The 18,986-nt window shown below is 43.8% G+C and overlaps 1 protein-coding gene across 2 annotated transcripts in view; it reads right to left on the bottom strand.

Moving 5' to 3' along the window:
• The window catches only part of BCR (breakpoint cluster region), a 94,622-nt gene that overhangs the window by 32,884 nt on the left and 42,752 nt on the right, over positions 1-18,986 (bottom strand). Inside the window, exons 1-4 of one of the 2 annotated variants that reach the window (XM_010146736.1) lie at positions 14,321-14,396; positions 7,275-7,306; positions 4,178-4,282; positions 3,488-3,673 (exon numbers count right to left, since the gene is read on the bottom strand). In XM_010146736.1, coding sequence (XP_010145038.1) covers positions 3,488-3,673; positions 4,178-4,282; positions 7,275-7,306; positions 14,321-14,396 — 399 coding nt within the window. Of the gene's footprint in view, positions 1-3,487; positions 3,674-4,177; positions 4,283-7,274; positions 7,307-14,291; positions 14,477-18,986 lie in introns of those variants that run through there. The other variant, XM_010146735.1, reaches the window with a different exon arrangement.

The following is an 18,986-nucleotide window of genomic DNA, read 5'->3' as shown; positions in this document are numbered from 1 at the left end:
CTAATGATCAGATCACGTTCCCTCAGGTCAAGGAGTCACAGGGAACGCTGAGCAGGCCCAGAAAGACATCTCTGACCTGTCAGCTTTGCTTAACCAGGGCAGATGCTCCCATGCACCCCATTCCATCTATGCTGCACAAGTTCACTTGTGAAGGATATGGGAGCCTGCAAGAATGACACATCCTTATTACTGCCATCTATTTTTCCCTTCTGAGCTGCCAGATTAGTATCTATTAATACTTTAGCTCATTGATGTAACTGGAGCTGCTGGCTATTTGCCACAAAATATGAATCAGACAGGAATGATTCAGCCCACCAGAACAAATGTGACCTCAGTAAGCTACTTGTTGGCTTTTGCATGATAGACACACTAAATCAAACCCAGATATTAGCCTAGCGAACATCATTATAAGGGCAGCAGAGTGCTGAAAATACAGAAGAGAGATCCCGAGCATAATCTGTTTGGAAGGCAGTGACTGCAACACTAGGTGACAGAAAATGGCAGTGTTTCCAGCAGAAGGAATACGCAATTGGTCCAGATGAAGATGGAGCAGGCCTCAGAGTGCAGTAATAAGCCATTATGATCGCTGGGTCTTAGCACTGATCCTGTTTGCTGACTTAGGAATTGTAGCCATATTCATGCCAGAGATCCAGCTCGGGAAATCCCTGGGTAGATTCCAAGCTTGTCTGGATTGCAGAGCTGGTTTTGTGTCGTTGAGCTGTCCAGGCTGTGCTGTGAACACCTCAGCAGCTTGAAAGTGCATGGGCAGTCATGAGCCAACACGTGGAGTGCTGTAAAAGGCTCTATTAAAGAGAAGCTTGTTACCAGAAGAGCTTGCACTTACCTCATTATTTCTGCACCTTCCCTGACACTTCTGCCCAAGAGGTGCAACAGGCAGAGCAGTTCACTTCCCACAAAGACACTGCTCTTTTCCTCTCCTGCTCTCTCGTAATCATTGTGTTCCCCATTCTCTATGGAGCTTTGTGCAAGAGATGATGGAAGAGAAAAAGCCACTCAGGAGACCATTCATTCCCTGCACAAATTTCTTCAGCTAACAGAGGCTACGAAACAGCGACCTATTTCCTAGGGCACATTTTACTGGAAGATTAGGAGCCAGTCTCAATCCCCACACAAAATAACAGAGTCATGACCGAAGCTGAAGGAAACTGTGCTCACTTACGCCAGCAATGACCTGGCCCTAGCAGTGTGGAGAGAATAAAATCTGCATCTGCCACTGAGGCACAATTCTGTGACGGAGCTGCTGTCAGAATTACTGATCATTTGCAGGGCTTAGGACATTTGGGTTTGGACGACGCCAGCTGACACGCCAGAGCTTTAAAGTGTCTCCATTCCTGTGTGACACTCATTTCCTGCTACTGCTGAACAGTCTTTCTAAGCTTTGATTTCCTCCTCTAAACGTGCTGTCATGAAAACGTATTTTTCACTAAAATCTGAGCTTTCAATCAAAGCAATAATGCTCACACGCAGTGTTCATGCTGGTTTAAGCTTTCTCTTTTGCAATTAAAGAACACCTTGAAAATTAAACAAGATTTGGCAGAAGTAATTGGCTTTTGGTTAAAAAATTTTCCTTTCCTGAAGACTAACAGAGTAATACTTGCTAAATATTTCTTCATTTCTAAAACCAGTTCTAAAGCATTTCCTTTCTAGTTATTAAAAATACGTACAAAATACTCCCCCAAAATGAGAAGCCTCTTTCACTCCCACATGCCTAGCGTCTTTTTTTCCTTTTCCTTAGTTTCAACAGGAAAAAGGTGGAATAACAGTCCCTGATGTTATAAGTGGCTCATACTTTGTGCCAGACCACATGAAATTCTAAAACTCCTTGCATGCACTATCTATAACATCAATCTACGGTGCTTTGTTTTGTGCGATATTAAAGAAAATTTGTCCCCAGGGACCTCAGGATAATAGCAAGGATTCCAGTGTTTATCATCAGATTGCATGACATGACCACAAGTAAACAGTCTGCTCCAAAAGATTGGATGTACATCCTGTATATATGTCTCGCAATGCCTGATGTTCTTGCCGATCCTCTCATCTAGCTGCTTCCCACTCAGAGCTTCCTGCACAAGGGCAATTTGCTCCTTTACTTCTAATACTAATCCAACAAAATCAACAGTTCTGTTACAAATGTAGAAAAAATCAGCGGAACATAAAAACAGAGTGCCAGGAGGGCTTAACTTCTGCCCCTGTGATCGCCACCAGCAAGAAATTGTCTTAAACAAAGGCCTGAGCAGCTGTGTGGTGAGTCAAACTCGCTCAACAGCCAGCAGTGGTAAAGACTATATTCGTGCCTTCTTCAATCAGTGCTGCCTTCACTGCTGCACTACGCTTCAGTGCAGCTTGTGAGGCTTCTGCTCTCAGCAGCCTTGTGTATCTGTGCTTCAGCAACCAGCAGCAGGTGGTTTGTCTTCTTAAACCAGTTGCTCAAACTGCATACCATGAACTACTCACCAAGGCACCAACTTGACCCTTCCTGGTTAAAACACGCTGGCAGTGAAAAGCAGATTCCCACATTTTGATCTTGAGCTGCTGGCATGCATGGAAAACATCATCTTCCAGGCCCGTCTCCCCCTGCTCCACAGGGGATGGGGATGGTGCTGGGCTACACAGCTGCTAATAATTGAGTGACCCTGGCAAAGCGAACTCCCCATCCCATAAACCCCTTACTGGAATGTCACTCCTACCCTGAGGATCAGAGGCACCTCAGGAATGCAGAAATTCTTTTCTTTTATAAAAAGGAAAAAACAGCTTCTTTAATCCTTTGTTCTCTGCACATGCTAGGGGAGAGGCTAAAGGGGCCAAAGGAATCTCCTAGAATGCAAACAATTTGTCATCTGGCTCAGAAACTCAGCAATTTTAATTCAGCTGCAGGAATATGCTGTATATGCCTTTGTCCTGTTCTGCACTCAGAGAATTCTGTTGAGGTTGCTTGGAGGATTCTTAGCAGCAGGTTGACTGTATCAGCACAGCAGCAAGAGGAATCCAAAGGCCAGGATGGTGGTAGGAAAGCAAAGCCAAAGGTGATGTACATGAAACAGTGAAAATCAGCAGAAGATAGAGCAAAGCACCACAGGGAAAAAGAAGAATATGTGAGGGAGCTCAGCAATAATGAGAAATACTTAGCTGCTGGTGTTAAAAAGTACTCTTTTAAAAACTGCCATTCTCCCATCTTCCTCTAAAGCAAATGGTTTGATGACACTGCGGGCACCCTGGAGATTCAACACTGCTGTGCAACTGTATTTGTGTTAGCAGCATAGCTTGCTGGAGTCTGTAATTAAAGGCAATCAAACAGCCACTTTTGCTGTAGGCCCTTCAGTGCAGTGAGGCAAAGCTAGAAGCCTCTCATCTAATCCAGCTATGGGCTTCCATCCCTTTGGTCTACAGAGTCACTGAAGGGAATTGCACCAGCACCCGAGAGATGAATGAGGGGTAACAGCAGCTTTGGTAGTGGGAGCTGACTCACCAACTTTTGGAAGAGGTCCCCAACACGTTGCTGATGACTCCACTGCTGCACTCGGGGAAAGAGCCCATCATAGAATTCTTTGTGGATCTCATAGAGCTCAGGCACTTTGAAGAATATTGTCTCAATCTGCTGACTCGTCAGCACAGGCTGAGAGGTGGTGGCAGCGGCTTTCAAAGGCTTCATGGGCTGAAACGAGGAATGAAGGAAATCGTTATCATGCAAACCAAGTACGTTCACTCTTGCCACATTACAACACATCCCTCCAAGAGTTGTTTTTCATCCTATTAATAAGTGATATTTGCATTCACACAACTCCTGAAAGTTAGGCATGAACAAATTTTCTCATGGGGATCAGCCACCCCTGGTAGGTAGATTTTCCCAGGGTGTTAATGGTGTGATTCAAATCCCTTTGCACTGTTTCCTCAATCTCTGTCCAACTGTACAGCAACTTGTCCAGTAAGTAGCACAGGATACTGAAAGACAGGGTTCCTGGATACAATCACACTAACTCCTCCCTGGTTGTGCCACATCCAGTCCTTTCTTCAAGCTTCCCTTTCTCTGCCGGAGAAGAGGAGTAACAGGTAGCCTTTGCACCGGCAACTTGTAACCCATGGTATGTGAAGTTCAGGGAAACTCTGGAAAATTCAAGTACCGGTGACTGAAGTGTTGTTACCTGGCACCAGTGCTTACCAGCAGCAGAGCCTCCAGGTGGCTCAGGTAGGTTTCCTCACTGGCGAGGATTCCTGACAGGACCCATTTTCTCATCTCCAGGCCTTTCTCCAGATCTGGCTCACTCTACAAAGGAGATGTTAAAAAGAAAAAAAAAAAAGAGGGGGTTAGGAAAAAACACCAAGAATGAGGATGGAAGGTAAAAGGTATCATTCAGCTGACCAAAGCACACTTGGTTTTTTGATTCACAATCAGACTAAAAAAAACAAACAACCAAAAGACACACCTGTGCTCAGTGTCTTGTTTCTAGAAACATGCAAAAATAAAACATTAAAGATATTTTTATTTACCAGCAACTAATGCCACTTAGACTATTTACAGGTGTTAGCTTTAGCCATCCAACTTCGGTGCCTCAATTCCTGTCACTTCTTCACGTAATTCAGAACACAGAACTTAAAAATTCCGAACTTATCCTCCTAAACAAATCTCAGGGCCCCTTGGTGATGTGCAATTCATCCCCCTCTCCCACGCAAATTCCTTGTGCTCTTACTCCAAAGCCCCGTTTCTCCACGCAGACAGGATCACTTCCCCTGCACATACACAGATGAGCACGAATGCGCAGCAGTTGCAGCCTGACACTGCTGCGAAGATGGCTGTTCTTTCTCCCACTTTCTACTATTCACTGAATTACTTTTCAGTGCCAGCTTGCACACTGTCTATTTTTAGAGGACGGAATAATCAGCACTGCTTGGAACACACATGCTGATTTTCTTATTGGGATTCCATGAAGGAGTTCTTAACCAAACAACAGAAGAAAGAGAGGGGAAAAAACCACCACACCAAACATTCATGGGCAAGTGCACATACCAAGGGAAAAGTAACATGGAGTGTTAAGACAATCAGTAATCCCCTATGCTGAATTTCAACTATCCTTCCTCTCAAAACTGTTACCTGAAAAATGTTTAACCTGATGAAGTAAAATTGAATATTTCCATAAACTCTGAAGAAAATGTGTGAAACAATGAAGGTTATAAATAATGAGAAACACTGCCCTTTTGCAGAATCTCATTTCCAGTTCTTTTTATTTCTGTCATTCACAGAAATGGCTTTTTAGAATTCTTGTAACCTTTTTATGTTGGGAAATGTCTCTGAGAACAGTCAGCAGTTGGAGCTGAAAGGATAGACATTTTCCAAGGCTTTGAGTAGGTTGTTTGGTGCTCCATTCTACTCCTGTGAACACCCAAAGGAACCTTCAGCTATTGCTTTCAGCAGCAAGAAGACTGACTGAACGTAAAGCCCTTCTACAGCCGACAAATGCAGCCCAATTTGGTTTAGGGTCCTATGCTTTGAACACTGCAGCTGTATGTATGAGGTTCATTACTGACAGAAGGGATCTTGGCTATAGGTAAGCTTACAGGAACTGTCACATTGTGAGTGTGACTGCGAGCCTACGCACCACACGAAGAAAGAAACGGATCCTCACGCTCCCAGATATTTCTGGATTCAGTCTCATCAACAACCATCCTGATTTTTGAATGCATTCATTATATTTCACAAGCTATTTTCGAGGCTAAAAGACCTTGCAGCAACTACTTTATAAAATTTTTGTGAGGTGTCAAATACCACCATCACCTCTTAAATAAAAGTGGCAGACAGAAGCTGTTGTAAGGAAACGAGTAAAATTTACACACACGTCAGGTACTACACGGAAAGAAGAACTTGTCTTTGCATCCCACCTTTCAGTGCGCTTCGGCAAGCACCACAGCACCTTTTAAAATCTTAAAAGGGCATCTCAAAACAGATAGGAATTTGTAATTCAGCAGTCGTGTTCAGAGGATTTCAGAAAAACACCAGTGACAGCCTACACGGTTCAATGAATGCTGTAACATTCTGTGCATCCACCCGTGCGACGTCCCGTTACAGCTCTTCTGGAAATGTGCAACGGCATTATGACCATTCCTTATGCTTCCTGTACCAGTGGTGCCTGGATGTGCACCTCATGGACCATTCTGTAAGGCCCAGTACATACACGCAATCAAGACTGACAGCCCCAAGATGTTTAACAAAGATTGCCTTCATCCAAAGAGGCAGGGATGAAGGTGTCTGTGTGAAGCTCCAGCCCTGGTGCAAGAAAAACACAGTACCTCTTGGTTTCCAAAGGTTTCTTACAACAGTTACAAAAGAAAAATGCAGCTTCACAAAGAAACATTGAGAAAAACTAACAGTCCTTCAACTTCCCCACTGCTGAGGATGAGGTAACTGGTCAATATTGACACAGCACTATAATTATCTTCAGCACGTTCTCTTGGAGGAGGTGCGAATTTAAAAACCAGCTGGGTATGTTTGTAACATCTGTAAAGAGCAGCACACAATGACAAGTTATTTAAATGATTCAAACTTGCCCATCACGACAGTGGCACAACAGTTTTTCTTACAGCACCGAGAACAGTTTTCTTCTTCACAAATAAAAGCTTTAATTTACAAGCCAGTTCTTGCTGGGCACTGTCAGCTGGCAGAGACAGTATTTTCTGTCTGAATGCTAATTTCCTCTCTTTAAGGGATGTGCTTTCAGAGAGACAAACATCTCCCAGGACACACTAGAGGCCTTTCTTCCTGGCCATTACCACAAGGTCACTTTGCAAAGTCCACAGCATTGTCCAAACCCTTTTTAATAGGAGCATTTTCCAAGCATGATGCTTGCAAAACTCTAGCCCCAGTGACAGCCAGCCAGGGCAGGGCCTGGCTGCTTTAAGCCACAGTGCAGCAGTTGCTGAAGAAACCCTCAGGGGAGTTCATCCAGCAATCACACTGGACGTTACAATGCTTCCAATGCAGTACCTCAAATTTACATACAGATTCCTCCTATGTGAAAAGATGATCTCCTGCTGCTCCTGCTGTGTCTGGGATCGATAGGACACCACGACGCTGCTGTCTGCATTGTGTTGCCACTCCATGTTTCCTCCTGAGAGCCTCTGCTGAAGGAAGGCCTTTGCTGACAATGTCATCTGGGGCCGCACTGAGCAGCAGCGCTCGCTGCGAGATGAACAGCTGGAAAACAGCCCCGCGGCTCCTTCAGCCTTAAGGAGGCTTTTTAAGTCCCACTTGTTATGAAACTTACTCCAGGACTGAGAAATTCACTGGGAGCTGGTGCCAGTGTGAGGAAGAAGAGGAGCAAGTTTATTATTTGGTATTATAACGTTCCTCACAGAATTAGGAACAGGCTCACCTGTTCACCCAAAACAAGACAGAGTAATTAGGCAGAGATAATGCGAGACTGTCCTTCCACTCTCCCCTTGCAGCTTGCCAAGATGTGACGTACCCATAGCCAAGGGCATTTTCTGCTTTGCCCATATCTGACAAAAAGGAAACAGAGCAATGCTGTAACCACAACAGCCTCTCCGACTGCTCTGTTTCTGCACTCCAGGCATAGAGCAGTTCAGCGAGGGAACATGCTGGGCACAGGTATCCAGCTCCCCACCGGTTCAGGGAGGCCTGCCAAGGTTGGGCTCTGCTTTCCCCTCCGCTGGAAAGAAGGAAGCTGGCAGAAATCTTTGAGCTGTTTGTGGCAAGGGAGGAGCTGGTACCACATCTACCAGACCACATTAGCTAGGGGAGAATACACCTATTAACCAAGTGCAGATGGGATATTCCCAGCAGGATGTGGGAGCAGCCTGGATTGGCAAACTCCAACCACTCAGCAGGGAGTGCCAGGTGGTCAGGAGTCCATCCCATGCTTCCTACCCAGCTTGGTTAGCCTGTTTTTCACTTGTACAAGTCTGACTAGTATTTCACGTTCTGACTCTGTCCCTACCTCTTCGATGCCAGCATCCATTTCTAGCCTTTCTCTGTTGCCCTTCCATCTTCTGGCTACCTCTCTACCCACACACTGCAGAATAAATCTCTCTTACACGACTGTCACAGGGCAGCAGCCACAGCATTCCTGACTGACTGCCATGGGAGCTGTCAGTTCTGAACCCAGTCAGTTCTGAAGAAGCAAGCAAGAAATCAGGGCTTTGCTCCCACTCCTCAGGAGCTACATTAAAAAAACCCACAACCGACCAACCGAAAAACCCCACAGAAAAACTCAACCAACCAACCAACCAGAGAGGAAAGTTATAAAGCAGTACAAAGGATGTTTCAGAGGCATCTGTAAGGTTCTGGTGTCTTCTTCTCAACTGGGCGTTGCTTCTTGCTATTCCAAAGACTTAAAACCCTAAAGCTTGAATCACAGTCATAAGCGCAATCTTGCGACCTGAACCAAGGCCAGCCAGAGTGGTTAGAAGCACTGAGGATACTGGAGAGCATGCAGACACTGGCCCCGAGCCATGGCTGTTTTGAATGTGTTTACAGCTTGTCAGCCTAAGTACTTTAGTTTACTAACCAGGTTGGCATTGCATGTTGTATTCAATTACTGCAAGCCTGAGATTCTCCAGCTCCAAGGATTAGACAGCTCTTCCTGGCTCTGTTTAAAGAACTCAGGACTTTCTGGCCGTTGTTTAAATTAACAGCAATAATTGTTTTCTTGCAAATGTTACAAGAACGCAGATTAAGAATCTAGAAACCACAACACATAACATTTTGCAAAGTGGTTGCTGCCAGCAGAGCTCTGTGAAGAGAATCAGCCATTCAAAGTGGGTGTATAAAAGGCACTTCAACTCTCAGACCTTCCTCTGGAACAGTGTGTTCATAAGCTGTGCAGTGAATGTGTGCAAAGGAGAGGTTTCCCGTAAGGACAGCTTAGAATCTCATAGAGAAGCTGACAGCCTACGAAGAAGAAAAACTCTTCATTTCAAATTCTAAAGTGTAAATATATTTGAAAGCTTCTGCTAAACAGGCTGGAGGTGTCTCATTGTGTTGATAATATTAAACAGCGCAAATTCTGTAATCAAGCCAATCATGCTCTGTGCAAGGAGGGGAAGGAGCAGGGAGAGGGGCCAACATTATTTATAACAGCAGTACTGGTGTGCCAGCTCTCCTCAGGAAGGGCTGTACGTCCAGGCAGAGCCCTTAAGGAGGAAAGAGTTGGAGAAGAAAAAGGAAAAGTTGTATCTGTTGGGGGTGGTGAGGGGAAAGTGACAGTAAAATAAAACAAACAAACCCAAACACTGAGAGGGAAAAGGAGAAGGATTTGGAAATGCTGAGAGGGAAGGACAAGCTAGCAACAGTAGTACCAAACACAGCAGTAATCGCATTTACTGATGTGGCTTCAGAGTTCAACTTTTCTGGACCCCCTTGGGACCAAGCTAGGAGAAAAGTCCACAACCTGCTCTGCCACAAGCCCTGCTTTCTGCACAGCTGGCACACAGAGAACAAAAGGATCTGCTCTGAGGACTTGCAGTGGCTGCCAATGACGTGCCAACCATAGACTGCGAAGCAGAAAAGGGAAGAGTAATTCTACCTGGAAATCTCAAAGAACCAGCCAACTTCCCTCCACAGCGAACAGAAAGCAGGAGTTAGACGGCCAGCTTTAGCACTCCTGCCTCTCTGGGCACGATAGACAAGAACTGGAGATAACTCTTTTGCTAAAAACCTCATATTCTGAACTCTAGAAAAGTGACTCCCCTCATTTCCTGGTGGGGTGGAGTCAGCCTTGCCCTTCCACTGGTTACCCTGCACCCACCCCCCAGAGCCCCACACACATCTTTGCGTCTGGCTTTGTCTGGAGAGCAGATAAGGCTTTCCTTACTTCTGCGCTTCCCATCACTCTAATCTCTCCCCACGTGAGTAGTAGCAATAGGACAGCGACAACTGAAGCTTCCCATCCCCTCTGTCTCTTCAGCCTCCCAGTAGCAACCTACCCACTCCAAAACGCTTGACAACAACGCTTCTCTAGTGCAGGGTGTCAGTCACTAACTTTTCCCACTGTCCCAACACCTTCCTGTGCCCTTGCCCTGTAGCAAGCTCTCCCTCTGTCTTCCTCTAACTCCATCCTGGTATCTTCTCTGCTTTGCACCATAGCCGTATGGGGACAGACAGACATACTGTCTCTCTTTCCGGGAGTGAATTATCACTCCCTATTCCAAACGTGCCTGACACCGTGTGAGCTACCAGTAGTGTCTTATCTCGCAAACATTTGGGCTGGCATTTTCCAAGACAGGTTTCCAAAATTTTGGGGAAGTTCAATCACAACAGTTCATCTGTTACAGAAAGCAAGGTTCAGGAAAATGAAATCACTTCAAGATAAATCAACAAACAACTTAAGCATTAGTGGAACCGATTTCTCCTTTCTCCTCTTTCCTGTAGGCTTGCTTCAGAGCAGCAGTCAAAGTTTGGCAAGAGCGCTGGCTTTATGCCAGGACACGCATCAGCAGCGTAGCACAAGATTGTGGAAGAGCCAGAAGAGGGGGTACAACCTAGCTTGCTCAATGCAAACATTTATTAAGGCCTCCTTACCACAAAACTGACGAGTCAGGGGATGCTGAGATCCACACTACAAACGCCCATGTTGATTACGTCCTCCCTGGGTCGCAGAGAAAATGACTGCTGGTGCACCTCTTGTCACCCTCCGTGGATAGCAGCGGATGTTTGCGCAAGGGACACGTAGCAGGTGCAATATGAACACCTAAGAGGTGGCTAACATGGTGCAGTTTGGAAGGAGACCAGCCAGCATCTTTTAGCCTGCTTATACAATGCAGGTGGCAGGGGGGTTGGAAAACAGACCCGAAGGACAAGGTGTAGAACACCACAAACCTTCTGGAAGTCAGTTACAGCCCTTGCTTCCTGGAACACAGAACATGAGGTGCTGGAGTTTGTCACACTCAGGTAACAACATGAAGTCCCTCCACATGTTATCCAGGAGGTAGCCCTTCATTCTCTTCTAGGAAGAGACACTGCTTTGGCCACTCCGCGCTTTCTCTGTGATGGCTGGGCAGATCAGGTGGGACCCTGATGCACTATCCAACCAATGGCTATAGCTGCTAGGAGATGGAAGGACTTAGTCAAACACTTGGCAGAAAAATATAAAGCCCAAAGCAAGCCCACAAAATAAGTCAAAGCAAAATGCCCTCAACATCCAGACAGAAAGAACCCAGTCTCCAAGAGGAAGGCTGGTCTCATGGATAAGGCAGATGAACATCACACCAGAATGCTGCTATGTCTGTGATGTTGAGTGAATTACTTAGAATTACATTAAAAAAAAAAAAATTGCTTGTGATGTTTTCCATTTTCCAGGTGCCTGACTGGAGTGTTGTTAACTCTTGGTTACAACTGAAATTAAGGGATTTTACTTTAAATGTGAAGAAAACCACATTAAAAGTCTGAACCTGGTCTTGCAGAACATTAAGCATCTCACATTAAGTACCCAAAATTAGCAGATGCTTTTCCCACAGTGTCTGCCTTGATTACCTGTGGTCAGGGAACATACCACCCTCTTATCTCACAGGAACATTGCAAAGATAATTAAGACCTGTGTAACATTCCAACTGTATTTGGAGTTAATGGTCATGCCAAAAGGAAATGAGTACTTTTGTACAGTGACCTGTAAATAAGGTGTACGCATAGCTCTAGAGATAAAATACTGACTTCATCGAGCATCATTCACTATAAACACCAAACAATGCAGGAGCCCCTCAGAAAAAACAGGACATGACTGTGTAATTGAAAGTTCTCATAAAGATTCAAGACAAGGCCAAGACACAAGGCAAGGCTGGATGACCATCGTAATTTCTTAACTGCTGAATGACTTCACAGTCTTAATATTTTGTCAAAAAGTGGTGTATATAGTGACTGTGTTGTGTTGTTACATACAGTTAACGATTCCTAGACTCTGGTCATAAAGATAATCTAAAATTTTCAGAAGTAATGGCAGGCACCTGACAAAGAAGTAAAAGGCCAAGCAGACAACTGTGAAAGTAAACACTGTAAACAAAAATGTTTTCTGCTAATCAAGTGTAATGAAAAAGAACTAGAAGAGACATACATCCTGGTATTTCTGGTCCAACACCTTCTATGTCCTTGGCTCAGCCCAGTGTGATTGACACTTAATTTTGTTACTGATGTCTTTTCCCCTCCACCTGAAAACATAAGTACAGTCAAAGCCATCTAACAACTCGTGATGACAGAAAGTCTAACTTGTTTGGGAAATACTGCAGCCATACATAAATTAGTCTCCTCCTCCTGATGGACCTTCACGAGTGTCTTTGTCATTTGTGGACTAATTACAGACAGGATCAACTGAAGCAGTTGAGGTTCACGATTAAAAGTCTAATCTGTACAAGGACACCTTGTTCTTTTGGAAGCCATAAAACGTCTTTTTATAGTCAGACAGAAGAAAGCAACCATTTATGCTAAAAAACATTTTTACAAAGGCAGCCTTCTAGCATTATTAAGGCATCTTTGAAATGAATTACTGGTAAATGCTTGTGAGGCAATATTCAAACAAATAAAGAACAAGGTTAAATATTAGACAGGGTCTCTTCAAGGCTTCCAGTCACAGGCACTATGACAACTGGTTCTTTGAAGATAATTCTCAGCCATTTGTAGTCACATAACGCTTTTCCTGCATCCTGAAAAATACAACCTGGAAATCTCAAGCTATTATTAAAATGTTCTTGGAGCTTTTGAATTTCCTAATGATTATTTCTTCATTCAAAAGCCTCTTAGATATCACAAGAATTCTCGTCTTGAGAGATAAAAAAGCATCTAAAAATTAATAGACTAAAGCATAAGCAGCTAACTAGATTCCATACTTTGCAGTCAAATAAAATCATACAACCATCAACAATATATGCACTTGATATCACTTTAAGAGATCTGAGAAAGAACAAGAACACTGTCCCAAGCAAGCTTCTTAATCCAGCATTCATCCTAGACAAATTAAAGAAGCATCTGATACAGCTCTACGCGACAGAAGTATGTATATAACAAATGCTACATAGCAGTGGTTTGTGGAACTTGTCAGACTCTTGAAATCATTTTGATGCAAGATAAATAAATCTGTCTGATAAAGGTGAGGGTATTGATTTACATGTACACTGATATCTGTAAAATATCCACCTTCTCCTATGACATCTTAATTAATAGGACAGAACAATATAAAGCCAACACATAAATTAATCCACCTAAATGACATTTCAGAGTGTCATTTACAATGTGGAAGTTCAAAGTTGTTTGGCTAAACTTTCTTAAGAAACACAGTTGGAAGGAAGTGACAATTGTGTTTGTGCTATTAAGCATTTTTATGAATGACTTAGGGAAACCAGAAGTTTGCAGATGACAAAGATATTCAGCGAAAAGCAACTTGGGATTGAATTGTTTTACAATCTAGGAAGCAAAAAGGATAGAGAGAAATGAAGGTTGAAAGTCAAACAGATTAATTCAAGCTGAAATTAAGACATTTTCACCTGTGAAGACAGCAGAGGCAATAGTTACTTAGCAAGGCAAGCAAGCAGACTCTCTACCAAGACTACTCTAACACCAAAAATAGAAACTTAAGGAACATTTCCAAACTATAGCCATGCTACTGAACCTGAAGCAAAAATAAAGAAGATAGCCTGAAGGTCCACACCAAACCACAGGCCAGGCTAGGTGGTCCCTTCTGAACTTTTTATCTATCATAATTGATTATACAGAGAGCTATTTAGTGAATAGTCAAATTTATTACAAGAAGTGGTCACCTCCCACCCAAAGTCACCATACTTCAGAGTGGGCAGTTTTACTTCCTTTATTACATTTTTACAGGACAAAGGAAACAGAACTTGCATCCTAGATGCTTTATCAAAGCCTACCTGAAAACAACTCTTACTTTCCTTGTGAAAGGCAATGGCAACCTACATGCACAGATGTATGAACATCATAATGTGGGATGATTTGTTCCAGAGTCTCCTTCCCAAAAATACCTGCTATTTAGAGACCCTCTGAACAGCAATTAATCACCAGTTCTCTCCACTAAAATTCACAAAGGGTGAAAAGCTGAGGCTTAAAAACTATATACACAACACTCATGCCTGAAGTTTAGGCTTCACGTCAGCTAGAAGCCTCAATTTGGCTTTAAATACACCGTATCAAAACCGTGTATTATGTCAGGTAATCTGTCCTACAGTGCTGGTAGTCCCTGTCTTTGCTCCCTGTTAAAGCAGTCTACCCCGTGCGAACCTAAAAGGTTTTGCTGACTCCAGAAAGACAGGAAAGGACTCACTGATTTTGTAGATTCCAGAGACCCTGAAGAGAGGGTGTCTCGGCTTCCCCGACTCTTGGAACTGAGATGGGGTGAGGATGATGGCGAGTCATCAATATAGGGCATCATATCATGATGTCGCCTCTGTTCTTCAGCACGGTCTGCATCATACGCATAGCTAGGTGGTGTGCCACTGAATGAAGCATCTGCAAAACACAGGAGAAACATCTGTCTGGTCAGAGTCAAGCTGGACAGGAGACAGGCTGGTCAACCGAGGCACTGTCTGCCTCCCAGCTATTATGATTACTTATCAGTAAACCCACAGGCAGTGATAGTTAAATATAGACCAAGTGAAGGGGTAAATTTAATTAAACTCGTGTTGTCATCAAACGTTCACTTCACGCTTTTTGAAGTCCTGAAAGGTGAAGTCCTTTCTAACATTGGTGTTGATTTAATTACAGTTCCTTCGCTCAAGTTTTCCTTCAACATTAGCATCAAAATCAATCCTTTTGCAGGCTCCATGAAAGTTATGCAGTCTGGGTTTAGGAATTTAGTGGGTTAGGGTAACAGACCCTGTTTTTTCTGTAGACACCCCTGCTAGTTTAGCAATCATAGACAACACATAGTTCAAGGGAAAAACATAACTCTTTCCAGACCTCTCAGCAACAAGAGGACTAGGAAAGAAAGGTCTTATATGTCAAGTGAATGGGCCTACTGCCAAAAATAAAATCCCAAGAGGATTTTACCCTATTCTATTGGCTGGCCCTCCTCCTCAATTTTGAGACCAGCTCCTTAAACAAACAAACCACCACTCTGCTCCCTCCTCCCTCCCTCCCCTCAAGAAAAAAAACAACCAAAAACAAACCAAAAAGGACAGTGGTATAAATAGTCAAGTTAACCATTATTGCATAAGTTGTCAGTGAACTTCTGCACGAAAGATGAGTAGTAGCATCAGTTCTGGTATCTTTGGTAGCCGCATGCAAAACCAACAGATTTTTGTTTCTGCAAAAATTTATATTAAGGCTGCACACTGAGCAGCTACCTCTACCGTAAGTTAAAAGGTCTTTTACCTCTCTGTACGAAGAAAAAAAACATACAGAGGACCAAAATTTGCTCTCTGCACAGTGGCACCGCACCGCATGCATCCTGCCCGAGGGCAGCTGGAGGCAGCTTTACGTACGAGTTACATGGGCCTGAGAAGCACTTTCACTGGTCAACACTCAGAAGTCTCCTGTACCAGGAAGGGCCGTGCAGGGGCCACTGAACAAAAATGGTACAGTTCCTCCTCCTCTTTCAGTCACAAGTCACCAAATGCCACTCTTCTCCCAAAACCGAAAAATAACCCCAGGGAGATAGGCTACATCCACTTTTCCAGTAGCTGGCGAGCCTTTGGAAGACAAAAGCAAAAAAAATAATAACTTTTCTGTCTTGTAAGTTTAAAATTATGCCTTAAAATTCACACTTGAACACAAGGAGAACCAATTTTTCCTTGTTTTCACAAATATCCAGGTTCTGTGAAAATAATAAGCAGCAGCTGCCAAGCATACTAATAATCCTGTTATACATCACTACGGTAGGGTGGAGGAGTAACATTTTAAAGCCCACTTTCCTCCCTCACAGTAAACTCAGCGAAGGCATGACTCATTCCAGTAAAGGATTTGAACTTTGTGTGGAACAGAATAAAACTTGATCCATGTGGCTTATTCAGGAGGGAGAGCTGGTCTAGGGAATTTATGCAAACAATATACTGAAAATCCAACAATAAACTCACTGTAGAAGTGAGCCTCTGTCTCGGTGCGTACCAAATACCACCCAGCTAAATAACAGCTGTATGTGAGGCCTTTACACTGCTGAAGGACCATGGCAATATTATTTTAACAAGCTCAATGAGTTTTATGTCACCCACCCGCTTGTGTTCCCACCTTGTGCTCAAGCTCTAAGTTCCTCAAAACACTCATTAGATTGTGCAAGACCACAGGAATGGTCAAGAAAAGAAAAAAAAGTGGTACACGTTCTCTGGAAGGGACTTTTGTCTAGATGTTTGAGGTTTTCAGAGCTCCCCAACCATTTAGAAGACACCTTATTAAGTTGATTTTGTAAATGGAGACTTGAAAAGCAGTTGCTGAAATAAGGATGTTCATTCACAAACAAGAAAAGACTTTTAGACATCCCGAAGTTGGATAATGTCTACAACACCTGCAAGCCAAACAAACTGTGTGCTGGAATTTTCAAAAGCCCTTTGGCTAAAAGAATGAGGATGAGAAGACAGCACGGCCCCCACCTTGCACTACCCAAACAGCCAAGGAAATGCCGAAAAGAAAACATAAAAATAGTCTTTTCACACACAAAACGGATGGTCTTCTGTTTGGTCAGAAGGTCAAGGGACTGTTTTGACTCCAGAAACCAGAATTATAAATAGGAAGGAGCATGGGTGTCTCCTTGCATCTCTGCACTATTTACGCCACATAAAACCAAACCAACCAAACACACACCTAACACCAGTGGAGGTGTGCAGATATGTTTTCCACTCAGTTGGCCCTTGTGCAACTTTCCAACCCATGAAGCCTGCAAGATATTACTGCCAATTTAACCCTGGCATTATCCAAGGAGGAACTGGGCACTAATGATCAAGCAAGAGTTCTTTTTCCTTCAGAAGTCTCCTCAGATTGCTGTTACCCAAACCAGTTTCTCCTGCACACATGCACTAACAAGACCGTGTTGCTGTGCAGAAATTAAGGCAGGAATACTTCTTTCTCTCCCAGTTCTCACTTACAAAATTTATCATTTGCTCCATTTCTGTTAATGGGGGAGTGAATGCAGACTAAAATATATTAGCAAAAAGGCTTGCAATGAATCACAGCATTTTCACTTTCCTCACTTTCTCCTGCTAAAGCAAGCTTCACACTTCTACCTCCCATAACAAGTTCTGTCTCCTACTGCACAGGGAAACCTTTATCTTAAACTGAAGGAAAGGGCAGGTGGAGGACTTGGGCTCAGAAGAGATTTATTCCTAGCTTTGCAACAAGATTGAGTCTACCTTTGAATAACTTTGTCTCCCTATCCATAAAAACAAAAATACCACATCTCAACAAAGAAGGAATCTATCAGTGTCACAGACTGCCATGAGATCAGTGCATAGAATGCTCCACACGGAATTTAAAATCTCATTTCTGTATCCTCCAGGGATCCTTCACACATTAAAAAGCTTAGAAGTAGTTATAATCCCTCTTCTTTCTATTATTGCTGCATACAGCGCTGAAATCCACCTATGGAGATTTTAATTATCTCCAAGGCAGAAGGACTTTCTTGCTTTTATTCCACCATTTCTTCCAACAGAAGTGAAGCATTGCTGCAGCTAGACACACTACGCAAGTGTTAAGACTAATAAGAGAGGTAGACTTGCATCTCTGTGATTAAAGAAACCATAGTTGCTAGGGAAACTAGGTGATTCAGCTCTCCTAAATCCAGCGAAATGCTGCACAGGCTGTTCAGGCTCTACCTGGGAGCCAAAAGACAGGAGCAAGGAGATTAGAGCCAGGAGCTCACCTGCTCAGATGCTTCCAGCTGCTCTGGGTGCTGCTACTGTAGACAGCAAGTGGAGACAGCAGCTGGGCCCAAGCAAGAGCACTTGGCTTCTCAGCCAGTGTCTCAGGTAGGATGAGCATTAAGAGGGTTCTTATTATCCTTTCAGGGCCAGCCAGTAAGTCATCAGTAACCAGCCATCAAAGCCAGGGAAAGGTGAAACACAGGGACAACAGACAATTGCTGACAAGGGACAACCAAGGAAAAAGGGTAGGCATGCAAGGACAATGGGCTCAAAGTGTACTGAGAGCACCAGGAGGAGATACTGAGGACACTACTTCAGGTCATGCTTCTCTCGCCTCACCAGCAGGCCCCCTTTCTCCTCCTTGGGTAACCTGTACAAGAACCCAACCCACAGAGAAGAGCAGCAGCTGTGACTTACAGAAACAAGCCCTATCAGCACTTAAGAGCAGCTATTTCTACCACTGGTCCTGTGACATTCTCTCAGAGAACACGCCTCTTGCACCAGCAGGGTCTTCAGTGCCATGAACTACCTGGGGCTACAACAGCTCATCATCAATTCATCATCATTCATTCTGCTGAAAACCTCAAGCATTCACTCCTGTCTTTGGTTCCATCATTCATTCTGCTGAAAACCTCAGGCATTCGCTTCTGTCTTTGACAGCAATGGCCTCCCTGGCCTTGCTTTGCTCCAGCCTTTATGACTCTGTTCCACCATTCCCCTCCTCACTTAGTGCTTCTCATCTCCGTCCTCTTTTCATTTTCTTTTAGTTTTCTCAAACTTAATATTCCTTTTCTTTATTTTCCTGCTCCTCTCCCTCACTGCCTCAAACTCCACCTGGCTGGGAGGTAAGGAAGATTCTAACAAATTTACAGTTAGTCACAAATTCACTGGCACTCAGACAGCACAGCAACACTGTTCCCTTGTCCTGTTGCCTACACCCTTCCTGGTGGGTGCCATATTCATTCTTTGGGAATATGAAATCAAGTCATCGATCTAACTTGAAAGCAGGAAGGGAAAAAGAAATAAACTTCGAAGTAAAAAGAAAGATTAACTGCGTCTAATCCAGGGCCACACAATGGTTTAAATGCACGTGTCATACTTTCACAGCACCACAACATCCATAGCTGCTTGAGAGGCTTAACAGCAGCATGCAGAGAAGCTTCCAAGCT

This window comes from Eurypyga helias, unplaced genomic scaffold, assembly GCF_000690775.1.
Source record: "Eurypyga helias isolate BGI_N326 unplaced genomic scaffold, ASM69077v1 scaffold13482, whole genome shotgun sequence".
NCBI lineage: Eukaryota > Metazoa > Chordata > Aves > Eurypygiformes > Eurypygidae > Eurypyga > Eurypyga helias.
This window is presented reverse-complemented; position numbering and strand designations above follow the sequence as displayed.